This window comes from Glycine max, chromosome 4 (genome assembly GCF_000004515.6).
Source record: "Glycine max cultivar Williams 82 chromosome 4, Glycine_max_v4.0, whole genome shotgun sequence".
In the NCBI taxonomy this organism is placed as follows: Eukaryota; Viridiplantae; Streptophyta; class Magnoliopsida; order Fabales; family Fabaceae; genus Glycine; species Glycine max.
In genome coordinates this window covers 41,005,481-41,018,459 of record NC_016091.4, presented here as the reverse complement: position 1 = coordinate 41,018,459, position 12,979 = coordinate 41,005,481, and the positions used below count along the sequence as shown (strand labels likewise).

The 12,979-nt window shown below is 33.1% G+C and overlaps 1 protein-coding gene across 1 annotated transcript; it reads left to right on the top strand.

The window, feature by feature from the left end:
- Positions 1-2,038: 2,038 nt before the first annotated feature.
- Positions 2,039-5,258, top strand: LOC100803454 (cyclic dof factor 3). The gene is made up of 2 exons (XM_006578507.4): positions 2,039-2,500; positions 3,621-5,258. The coding sequence occupies exons 1-2, from the start codon at positions 2,324-2,326 to the stop codon at positions 4,854-4,856; spliced, it is 1,413 nt and encodes a 470-aa protein (XP_006578570.1). The 5' UTR covers positions 2,039-2,323; the 3' UTR covers positions 4,857-5,258.
- Positions 5,259-12,979: the final 7,721 nt, after the last annotated feature.

The window sequence follows — 12,979 nt, the reverse complement described above, 5'->3', positions numbered from 1 at the left end:
TAGTAACAATCCAGTGATGAGAGATTTAGCTAGTTTGCATGAGGCATCAGGTTTTAACTTCAGTATTACCATTAAAAAACACGAATTCTATAATAAAACTCTAATTTTGATAAAAACCAAAAAGCTGAATGGTAGCCACATTTTTTTTCTAGAACACATGCCTCTTCCATCAGAGATAATCTTGTTCGAGTCAATTATGATTATTATTGGTGATAAAAATTTTTCTCAAATATTTAATGTAATTGCATACTTATATACTCAGACTAGAACTTGAAATCTCTAGTTAAGATAGAGCAATCTCACGCCAATTGATCAACACTTTTGGTGATTTAACAACACTTTCTTTTACACTCTTTTTTTAATATTCTCCTTATGAAATTAATTGAAAAAAACTAATTTTAATGGACCATACTTCTCATTCATTTAATGACTTTCTCTTAATTTAGAAGTGAAATTAAAATTACTAATTTTTAATCAATCATAAAGAGAATGTTAGGAAGAGATTACAATATGAGATACATGTGGCATTACTCATTTAAAAATACCCATTGTAATATAGTAGCATTTTTTTTATAGGGCAAATAGTCACTTTTGTCCTTGAATGTTTAATTTGTTAACAAATTCGTCTCTAAAAGATGAAAATACAGAATTTAATCCCCGAAAGGGTAAAAAATGCAACAAATATATCTGATCGTTAACTTTCGTTCATCACTGTTAATAAAATAACCTACGTGACACAGAGAAACGAATTTGTCACTAAAATGATTGTCAACATGATCATCTCTAATTGTCAACATAAGAACATATTTATCATATAATATTTTCTTGACTTTTCGTCTTTCCACTATCTGGGAATAGGAATAGAGTAAATAGTCATTTTTGTCCCGAAATGTGTAATTCATTGACAAATGTGTCCCTGAAAAATGAAAATATAAATTTTAGTCCCCAAAAGTGTAAAAATTGCTACAAATATATCCGGCCGTTAACTTCCGTCCGTCACTGTTAATAAAATAACCAAGATTCGTAGAAGTGAAATATGAAATTTATTTATCTTTTATTTATGGTAGATTGTGATTAATTATTATAATTTGAAAAAATTTGTAATGATTGGTACACTGTTACAATATTTATTTTGATAAACTGATACAATGTTTATTTTAGATAATTTTTATTGTGACAGACAAATTATAGTTGATAATCAATATTATCGTTATTATTACGTTTGTTTTAAATTATGTTTGTCAGTATATTTTTTAAGTAATTATTATAATGTTATGCTTGTAACAATAAACATGACGAAAGTTTATACTAAAATTATATTTTACCCTTAAATGAAATGAAATTTCAGGTCTAATAAATTACTCCAATAGAAACATATTAATATTTAGGTCCAATAAAAAAAATTACTGACATTTTCGTCCAACAATGATAACTTATTAACATTTTGGTCCAATAGAATATACTGACATTTAGGTCCAAAAAATATTTATTAACATTTTTCTTCAATAAAAAAATATTGACAATTTCGTCTAACAAAAAATTATTGACCTTTACGTCCAAAAATGATATCTTGATGATATTTTTATCCAATCTAATTAGCATGACCACGCTGACAATCATTTCAGTGACAAATTCATTCCATGTACCATGTAGATTATTTTATCGATTGTGATATACGAAAGTTAACGACAAAATATATTTATTGTATTTTTTATACTTTCAGAAACTAAATTTTATATTTTTATTTTTCAGAGACATAATTGTCAATAAATTATACATTCATAAATAAAAGTCACTTTTTTTTTTTTTTTAAGATGAAGAATGTGATATGTTGTGGGAAGAAAGTCCATGTAGCCTAATTTGGTTGGACAATATTATCAACAACTTAACCAATCACGTCCCTCCATGGAGACCAAAATTCGGGTACCCCTTGAGCACACGCCCACGTGGCGGCGAGTGGGGGTGCACAGAAAGAGCGTGCAACACCAACGCAGAGAAAGAGAATCAAACACTTTGAAAAGAAAATCTATTGCAAGCCACAAAAACTTGTGGCCAAGAATCGAAACCCCTGGTGACGTGGCACCCTGCTCTGGTTTAAACGGATCAAAATCCAACTCGTCGTGCCTCCCATTGCCAACTTAGATCAAAACCCAAACCTCAAAAAAAACCGAAACTCACACAAACACATCTGAAACAGAGGAAGTAACGAACCAGCCAACCTGACACAGCCGCCGCAATCATAAACATCGGCATAAACAAAAAACTGTTAATCTCGCGCGTTTTTTTTGTTGTGTCGTGTCCTCCGTTTTGGATCGCCAGAAAAATGCAGGAAAATAAGGATCCAGCAATTAAGCTCTTCGGCCAGAAGATTGCCTTCCCCGGAGAAGCCGATTCTCAAGCCATTGCCGGCGGCGAAACCGACTGGCCGCCGGCGATGGACGTCGACAAGGACGAAGAAGACTTTGGTATTGGTAACCCAGACAAAGATGAGAAAGACAAGGTAATTTGATTAAAGGAGACATGGTTGGTTGAATTTGAATAATTGATGGGTTGGTGTTACTTTTTTTTTCTTCATTTTATTCAACATCTACTTTTTTCTTCTTGAACCAAAATTTCCCTCTTTTTGAATTTTTTTTCCGGTATTTCTTTTTGCTTCAATTTTTTTTTCTAATTCGGGGTGGTTTTATAATGTGAAACGGCCGTGTGTGTATTTTTTTTTCTTTCAATTTTTTTTTAAAATTAGTACTTCCTGATTCCTATCTTTTCTGGTTATGAAATTTAGGATTATAATATTTTGTCGGGCGTTGCTTATTTTTCGGATTTTGTGTCTGGGATCTGGCACTCAAGAAACAGAGTATTCGAAGAAGAGTCGATTTAAAAAATAAATATGATTTTTGTATTTAGTTGCAAAATTTCAAGTTTTCTGCCTCCTTCCCTTGTGGAGAAGGGAAAGTGAAGTGTTTTTACTTGTAAATTTCTATTTTTAAGTTTCAGTTGATTTTTTTTATTTTTTTCATGTTAGTATTGATTAAACCATATACTGAAGAATTTCACTCCAATTTGCTTGAAAAGCCTGGGTATTTATTTTTACATGAATTAATTTTAATTTATTTGATAAACTGATTGGTCCTTCTTAAAGAGCTGTATTTATGTGAACACAGTGAGTCACACACTGATTCTTCTAGTCAAATCTTTCTGCTTGTATTCTACCATCAGAATTCAAAGCTCCAATTTCCATTTTTAGACTTTTATTAAGGGTGAAATAAATACGTTTTTCACTTATAATCTATCAAGTTAGCTTCTTCATATCCTGAATCTAGACTTTTCTTAACCCTTTGGATTGTTCCTTTTCATCTTCTGGGTATATATATATATATATATATATCGTGAAACTCTTAATTGGATTTACTTACTCTTCACTATCCCGATAGAAACCTATACTCTCAAGTGTCAACACAAATATTTAAAAAATGGAGCAGAATATTTTTAATTTTCTCCAACCTTCTTGTTGTTGTTGTGATTCGAGTTATAGTGCTTTGTGAATATGTACGTAAATACTTGGTGTTATTATTCCTAAGTATGCATTTCATTAATAAGAAAAAATTGTGTCAAATTATTAGGATCCTCGAGCTGAAAAAGTTAGTGAGAAAACGAAAGAAGCTGATCCTCCTCCAGATGCTGCAGACTCTAAGACGTCAGAGGGTATTCAGAACCCAAATACACCTTCCATAGACGAAGAATCTGCAAAGTCAAAAAACGACAAGTCAGAGAACGATCAACAAGAAAACAACAACAACAAAACACTGAAGAAGCCAGACAAAATTCTGCCGTGTCCGCGCTGCAACAGCATGGACACCAAGTTCTGCTACTACAACAACTACAACGTTAACCAACCCCGCTATTTCTGCAAGGCGTGCCAAAGGTACTGGACCGCTGGCGGCACCATGCGGAACGTGCCGGTGGGAGCGGGGCGAAGAAAGAACAAGAACTCAGCCTCGCACTACCGCCACATCACAATCTCTGAAGCTCTTCAAGCGGCCAGAATCGATGCCCCCAACGGAACTCATCTTTTGAAACAAAATGGGAGAGTCCTCAGCTTCGGATTAGACCCTCCAATTTGTGATTCCATGGCATCAATCCTTAACCTCACAGCAGAGAAAAAGGGTACTCTTAACAACAACACAAGAAACGGATTTCACACAATTGAGGATCAGAGAAACAAAGACAACCACAACAATAACAATAACAACGGTGATGACTGCTCAAGTGCATCTTCAATTACTGTTTCCAATGAGGAAAGTGGGAAAAGCACGTCTCAAGAATCGATTATGGTGCCCAACAGCAACGGTTTCATCCACCAGGTTCCATGCATTTCCACTCTCCCTTGGCCTTATCCTTTTCCCTCAGCAGCACCTGCTATGTGCCCTCCAGGGTTTCCCATGTCATTCTACCCTGCAGCATTTTGGAACATTCCATGGTTTCCCTCACAACACTCACACCATTCTGCTCCTACTCCAAGGTCTCCCAGTTCCGGTCCTAATTCTCCAACACTAGGGAAACACTCCCGCGTCGTCGCGGAAAAACAAGACCATTTGCAAGAAGAATCACCCTCCAGGCAGAGAAACGGGTCTGTTCTGGTCCCGAAAACATTGAGAATTGATGACCCAAGTGAGGCTGCAAAGAGTTCCATATGGGCAACTTTAGGGATCAAGAATGAGTGTGTCACTGGTGGTGGCATGTTCAAGGGATTCCAATCAAAGAAAGATGAGAAAGACCATGTTGTTGAAGCCTCTCCAGTGTTGAGGGCTAACCCTGCAGCCTTGTCTAGATCCCTTAACTTTCATGAGAACTCTTGAATTAGCAATAGCAACAAAAACCACCCTTTGTAAGAGACGGTGACCATCTTTCAGCAATGGGTGTTTTGGAATTAGCCTCATTGAGTTTGCAATGAAGTGAAGGTTGGTAGTCTCGGATTTTCCTCTGCATAGGTAGAGGGAATGGAATGAACTAATCTACTAGGAGGTTTTTTTAGTTGGCGGTGGGAAGTGGGAACTAATTTTTGTCTTTCTTTCGTGTCACATTATATTTTTTGTTTTTGCTTTTTATGTGCTTAGTTTGGTGAGTTCTGAGTTGGTGTACATATATAAATATGTGAAAATACTGATGGAAAAAAGGTCTTTACCATGTATAAAAATCCAGAGGTACTATATTTTCTTATGAAAATGGAAAATATGAGACTTCCTTTGTTTTGTGGAAAATTCAGTATATTTTGTGGATAGTTCCCCATCTCTCTGAATCTGAATATCAGTAGAGGTATCTGCTTTTTCAAAAGATGAGGGATAAGTAAATAAAACGGAACCAGAATATAAGTACATACACTTTTTTTTTTTAATTCAACATATATCTCAGTCGAATCCGGAAAGAGTCTCTTTGCATATGCAAGGATAAGGCTGCTTACAACATCCCTCCCACATACCTTCGCATAGCGAAGAGTCTCTGGACAATGGGGTACGCAGTTTTTTTATATATCTCAATCGAGAGTTAAAAATTAATAATTCTTTAAGATAATGAGATCTAATTAAAATAATGATTTTATTCAACAAATATATTTTTATACACCTATAAGAATTAAATTTCTAATTACATACTTAAGGAATAAATTATGTGTAAATCATGTCATATTATATTAATAACATATACCCTACTAGGCGAAAAGCAGTGGACACTGTTGTCAGAGTCATATCCCATGTGTCCTGTTACAATGCTAAAAAAAAATCATTAAACTCGGGAATTTATAACAAAAGAGCAAAGCATTACACTTTTTCTACTGCTTGTTTTGTCCTGAAAAGTTATTCCCGCAGTGAAAGAAGGGTACAATTGTGGGAGTATAGTGGAATAAGAATAAGAGATCTTTTCACTTAGACCCTCCTTTGGGACTCTTGAGGATAAACTTGCATCTAAAATATGCCAGCTAGCTGTACTTTATCTGCTCCTAAGGATCTTACCAACTAGCATTAGCAGCATAAAAGCTGGACCGCTAGAATAAATTTTCTTATCTTTTTTTTACTTTTTTTATGTATATATATATATATATATATATATATATATTAATTTTTTAGATAATATACCTTGTTAGTTGTTAACGTCAACTATGTAACAAAGATGGTAAAAGAAGCCCATTCTTTCACTTGTTATTATAGTGTTCAATTGAAAGATGTCATCATCGTATGCACACATTCACAATTGCTAAGACATTCCTCTATTTGTCGATAACAAGGAATATGGTTTCTTTATAGGAATTTAATTAGGATTTAGAGATGATGTAAAAGTTTTTTATATTATTATTTAATCGTAACATAACTTAGTATATATATAATAAGATGATCGATTTTTATAATAATTTTTTTAAGTACATATAAAGTGATATTTTATACTAACAGTGTATTCTTTTCATTCCATTTATTAAAAAATGTAATTAATATTTTAAATTTTATAAAATATATTATGTAACTTTTTAATATATTTTTTTTATCTCTCTAATTAATTATTTTATATTTACTACACAGTAACAACTACTCTCACTAAGGTACTCTATAGAAAAATTAATATTTTATTTGGTTTTGTAAAATGATAATTAATTTAGAATGTTTTTTACAACATCATATAAAATAGAACGGAGAGGGTTTAAAATTAATTTTCTCTTGGCATAAATATATATTTATCCCTTAAATTTAGGTTATTTTTTGTTTTTGGTCTCCCCAAATTTAAATTTAATTTTTAGTCCTTTAATTAAAAATAAAATAAAATTAGTCTCTTATGTGATAAAAAAAGCGTCACAAAATTTTACATTCAAACCGTCAAAATCCATTAGGAGGAACTAAAAAGAATATATATACTTTGAAGGAAAAAAATAAGAATAAAGGCATCTATACTTTGACAGATTTAGATGGAAATTTGTTGTGCACACAAGAGAGTATTGAAAAAGAGATTGTGAGCTTTTACAAAAAGTTGGTAGGTACTAAAGAAACTGATTTGAAAGGAATTGATATCCCTGTTTTGAGAGATGGTAAAACTTTGTCTAGAGATCTTGCTCAGCAGCTCATTAGACCTATTGACCTAAAAGAAATTTGGAATGTTTTAGTGAATATTGGTGAGACCAAAGCTCCTGGTTTAGATGGATTCACTTCACATTTTTTCAAGGCAGCCTTGCTCATTGTTAAATATGATGTGCAGAATGCTATTATGGAATTTTTTAATACTAGTAAGTTGTACAAAGCTGTAAATTGCTCTATTGTTTCTCTGATCCCTAAGTCCCCAGAGGCAAAAACCATCAAAGACATGAGACCAATATCCTGTTGTAGTACAATATATAAGGTGATCTCGAAGATATTGACTAGTAGACTGAGTGTTATGATAAACAGTGTGGTGGAAGACACTCAATCAGCATTTATTCCTGGTAGGAATATCCAGGACAATATTCTTCTCGCTCAGGAGCTGGTGAGAGGGTATGGTAGGAAAAATGTGTCTCCTAGATGCTTGGTGCAAATGGATATTCAGAAGGCTTATGATACGGTTGAGTGGCAAGCATTGCAGCATATTATGGTGGAGTTGGGATTTCCTCATAAGTTTATAGATTGGGTGATGGCTTGTGTTAATTCTCTTTCCTACAAATTCTCCCTTAATGGTACTCCAACGGGTATTTTAAAAGCTCAAGGAGGGTTGAGGCAAGGTGATCCAATTTCTCCTCTCCTCTTTGTTCTTGTTATGGAATACCTCCATAGAGTGCTTCATGGCCTTGGTTCAAACCATAACTTCAATTACCACCCTAAGTGTGAGAAGCTAAAAATTATTAATTTGTGTTTGGCGGACGATATTCTGATTTTCTTAAGAGGGGATCGTGGTTCAATGAAGCTGATGATGAACAAAATGAAAGAGTTTTCAGAAGCAACAGGTCTTCAGATAAGTCATTCCAAGAGTAAAATCTATTTTGGAGGGGTGGATGAGGATACTCAAGTTAGATTGCAGTAGGAATCTGGTTTTTTGGTTGGTAAAATGCCTTTTAAGTACCTTGGTGTTCCTCTTGACAGCAAAAAGCTCACTATTAGTAATTGTCAACCTTTGATCGATAAGATGTTGAAAAGAGTTCAACATTGGAGCTCAAAACTGCTATCATATGCTGGCAGAGTGCAATTAATTAACAGCGTGTTATTTGCCATCGCAAATTATTGGCTCCAAATTTTTCCTTTGCCTAAGAAAGTGGTGAAGCATATTGAAGGGATTTGTAGAAGTTTTCTTTGGACAGGTAAGAGCAATAACAGTAGGAAAGCCCCTATTTCTTGGGATCATACTTGTGATCCAAAAAATGCAGGTGAATTGAACCTGATTGGTCTTGAGGATTGGAATAAAGCTACAATTGGTAAACTTCTTTGGAATATTTGGGAGAAAAAGGATAAGTTGTGGATTCATTGGATACACATTTATTATATGAAAAATAATAATGCAGATAACTTCCAGCCGGGGCAAAATTGTTCTTGGATGTTGAAAGCTATTTTCAAGTATAAAAATTTACTTACGCAGTCTGCGGTTTGGAAGATGTGTGATGCTGAAAAGTATAATACGAGGAAAATGTAGCAAGTGATTAGAGGTATTAAACTGTAGGTGGAATGGAGAAAAATTATTATAGGTAACCATGCTAGGCCTCGTGCAATTTTCACTCTGTGGTTGGCTTGCAATAAGCGGTTGTTAACAAAAGAGAGAATGATCAGGTTAGGCATGCCCACTGATGGTTTGTGTGTTTTCTGTAAGATGGCTGAAACATGTCAACATCTGTTTTTTAGTTGCTGTGAAATCAAACCAGTTTGGGAGAAGATTCTGCGTTGGATTGGGTATGTTCACACTCCTACTATGTGGGATGATGAGCTTGGTTGGATTGTGGAAAATACTAAAGGCAAAGGTTGTAAAAGAAGCTTGATGAGGCTGGCTGTGGCTGAAACTGTTTATAGGGTTTGGTTTGTGAGAAATCGGATCATATTTCAAGGTGGTAGGAAAGAAGAGCTTCATTGGGAGACTATAAAAAATGTGATTCTTAGAAGAATTGAAAACAATAGAAAACTTATGATGTATTGCAATAGGAATCTCTAATCTTTTTGGGTTTTCTTGTCAGTTTGGGCCTGGATCTTTGATCGGCGGGTTTTGTATTGTTCAGTTTTTGACAATAAAATATTCTTTATTTCAAAAAAAAGAATATATATATATATATATATTGAAATTGAGAGACTAAAAAAAGTAAATTTAAATTTGAAGGACCAAACCATAAGTGACAGTTTTGAGGATAGAGAAACATTTAACCTTTTTTTTTCTTTATACTCCTTTAAAACCAAAATTATTAATGTGTTAGCTTCTTTTTTTTAAAAAAAAAACTGTTGATATTTTACATATTTAGATAATTATGATATATGCCACCAATTACTCTCATTATAAGTATTAAAGGAAGGTATATTTTAGACTAAACATGTAGTTTGTGATTAGTATTAATAGTTCTTAAGTTGTACATTAACGTTAAACATCAATAATTAATAATTTTGATCAGGAGGGAGTAAATATTATTGTAAGGTGGGTAACGTATACGAAATAATGGCATTTAAGCTAAGGACACATAAAAGCTTCTTTTGGTTTGATTTCATAAGTAGATGATAAAGAGGATCTAATAGTTTACAAAGCTAGAAAGGTTTCTAGACCGTAAGGGCTGGGTATTCTTTGTATCCAACGTAAGAGCTTCTTTGTTAAATGAAGACCCTTTCATTTGACACCATCAAATGACCCAGGCCAATTTTTGTCTTTGCTCGACAAGTTGGTTTTGCAGTCAAACTTTTTTCTATATTTGCACTCGAAGGTCAATCTCCATTTGGCCCTTCTTTATAAATGTTTTTGTTAATTTCAGATTTTATAAACGTTGAATTTCATACTAATGTGATCAAGACCATGTACATAAATTTGAGTTTTAATTTAATGAAATGCTGTGATTTTAAACTCTCTTCCTTTATATTCCTTGGAGCATTAGATCTAGATGGTTATTTGTTCTTTTTGCTGATGGGATTTGATTCCCCTTTTCTTTTCTCTTGTTATGTATATGATAGATCGACAAACCATTCCTTCATACATGTTTAGGTTGTGCCTACTTGTTTCTGTTTTCACGTATGGGTTTGGTTTTGGTTCCCCAATGTTTATTTTATTCTGTATCTCTTTCTGTTTTTAATATATTCCTGAATATGCTGCTTTGGCACAATCTCTTTTGCTTAAAAAAAACTCTCTTCCTTTACGAGGGTAATATAGAATTTTCATGGGAGAAATTATCATTTGATTTAACATGAAATATATAATTTCATTATGATTAAAATGACAAAAGTCACATTTTTGCCCAGACCTGACAGACCACATAAAAGTAAGCGGAAGTCCTGATTTTATTTGAGAAAAAGGATTAGAGAAAAAAAATAGAATTAATGGGATTAATATTTGAGTTGCATAAGCATAAGTGTTATATTCCTTAGATAAAGCTGTTTGCTAGCTGTAACTTGCTATTAACATTGTACATGTTTGGTCAGAACAAAGAATTCTATTTTAAACACTAATTGTGTTTTAATTTTATTAAAATTGACAAAAGAAATACTTAATTTCTTACATACACGAATCCCAACACAAATGGATAATGTTAGAAGGTCATAGAATGAACAAGTAGATGACAAGATTTTTTTTTTTTTGAAATCAGTAGTTGACAAAATTTAAGAGTTGCTGTAACATACATTAAGTTGATACAAATTATTAAAGATGAATAATGACAAAAGCCTAGAACATTCTTCTTTCTCTCAATGATCTCTTCGGAAATTCGGATCTTTTTTCTTCTTTTTTCTAGACAAACAATTCTTCTATATATTTTAATATTACTTTTTATACCACTTTATAACGAAAAATATATATAATCACTTTCCTTAGTTGAAACATTTGTCTTAAAACATATACTCTCCTTAATTGAAATTATATTAAAATATGTTGGATATTATCATTGAATTTTCCTTAGATGGTACTTTGCGGTGGATACATCAAAACTAGCCCAACTTGTGTGCACTTGATCAATCACCCTCAAGCACAAGAAAATACCTAGATATTTTCTCAGCTTCAATCTAATACAAACCACACTTTGGGAATAAGATGAGTGGTGATGGGACCCTTAAATGCGAAAAAATGACACATTGGCGATATCCTCTTCCTCTTGGCATTGCACTCTTTGTTACTTTTGGCTTTTCCTCTCTTTTCCTTTTTGCCCTTTCCTTTCCCTTTTCCGGAAGAAAGCAATTGTTAATTTATTTTCCTCCATATATCTATGCCCAAACTTCAATTATTAGAACAAAAACTATGCAGACGGTTTGTTGGAAGTAGGCATCGTAATTAGTTTCTAGCCATCACCAATAAAAAAGCTTGCTATAAATTTCATATATCTATGCCCCTTTTCCTCCGTTGCACATTACTACACTCACAATTCTAGGATATTCGGAATTTTTTATTTCCAATTTTTGTGAGATCGACATGAAAATGACATTTATATTTTCCTGATTTTTCTTTTAATAGCCTAACATTTTGGCAGCCTATAGCCACATATCCATTACTCATCACCATATGAGTCCTGATCAAACTAGCAGCCAATATAAAGGTTGGTGACACTTAATTACAAATTTAATCACCAAAATTCTAGTTTTCTAATAATGGTTTTTTTTCCCCCAATTTTGAATACCAACGTGAGTTTTTGTTCAAAGAAAGGGAAACGAAGGTAGAAAGCTTTACCTTTGCCCTTTAGTCACTCATTGTTGTACAAGTATGATATAAATTATGGAAAATTTGATTAGCATGGAGAAAGTGCTTCATGCTTTTAACTCACACACTTGCTAATAGTTCAATGCAATTGGCCCTACCAGCTCTCTTCCATTGGCCTAAAGTGCCTAATACTCTTATTATAAGGTTTGACAAATGTAGTTGTTAAGCCATTTTCGCCTCTCTTTTGATCATGTGAAATATAATTATGGTGAAAAGAGTAAAGCAGAAACACTTAGACTACGGGACACGGTTTAGGAAGCATGGCCACTTATAAAGGTGACTTACTAGAAAAGCAATTTCTTGAATCATTGCTTCATACTCTTATCCCTCTTTAATCCATTGTCAACTTCAATGGATTAGGAATCAGCTTCCCACTAAAGCTTTATATAATAGTACTAAATATGTACATTAAATTATTTGATTATAACATATAGTGGATGAACCACAATAATTTTTGCATTTAAATGTGTTAGGCACCCATTATATCAACATATTAATTGATGCTAATTGGTTTCTTTCATCTCCACATCTTTGCCACGGGATTCATTGGCACTTGAAGTCAACCATTTAGCACCGTTTTTAGGTTCATGTGAAACATCTGTCTCCCCCTTATAACTCCAATTATGATTTACCGAAGTACAATATTAAGGTTCTATCTGTCCCACTAATACCCCATTATGATTTATATGTTAATAAGAAAGTCAAAACTTTACCTTTAGTTTTTAATTCATAAAATTAATTAAGTCAATTTGTATTTTGATTTGCCCTGAAATATTATTAGAGTTAGAGTATAAATATGAGGTGAAATCTCATATTCAGTAGAAATTAGAACGTTGAACACCATATAAGTGAAAAAAATATATATAAATACGAGTCTTTAGATTTTAGATTAAAGTGTAGTATCGCGATCACTTATATGATTACTCATGGATCCATTAATTAAATATCTCCTATGAGTATTTAACCCTTCCCATGCACAACAGATATGTTACCTAGCCACCAAGAATTCAGGTGTGTCACTAAAATGGAAGCGTGTCAGAAAAAGGAAAAGGCAAAAGATAAAAAAAAAAAAAAGTGCTTTGGAAAAGCATATCGAAAGAAAATGAGGACTTGA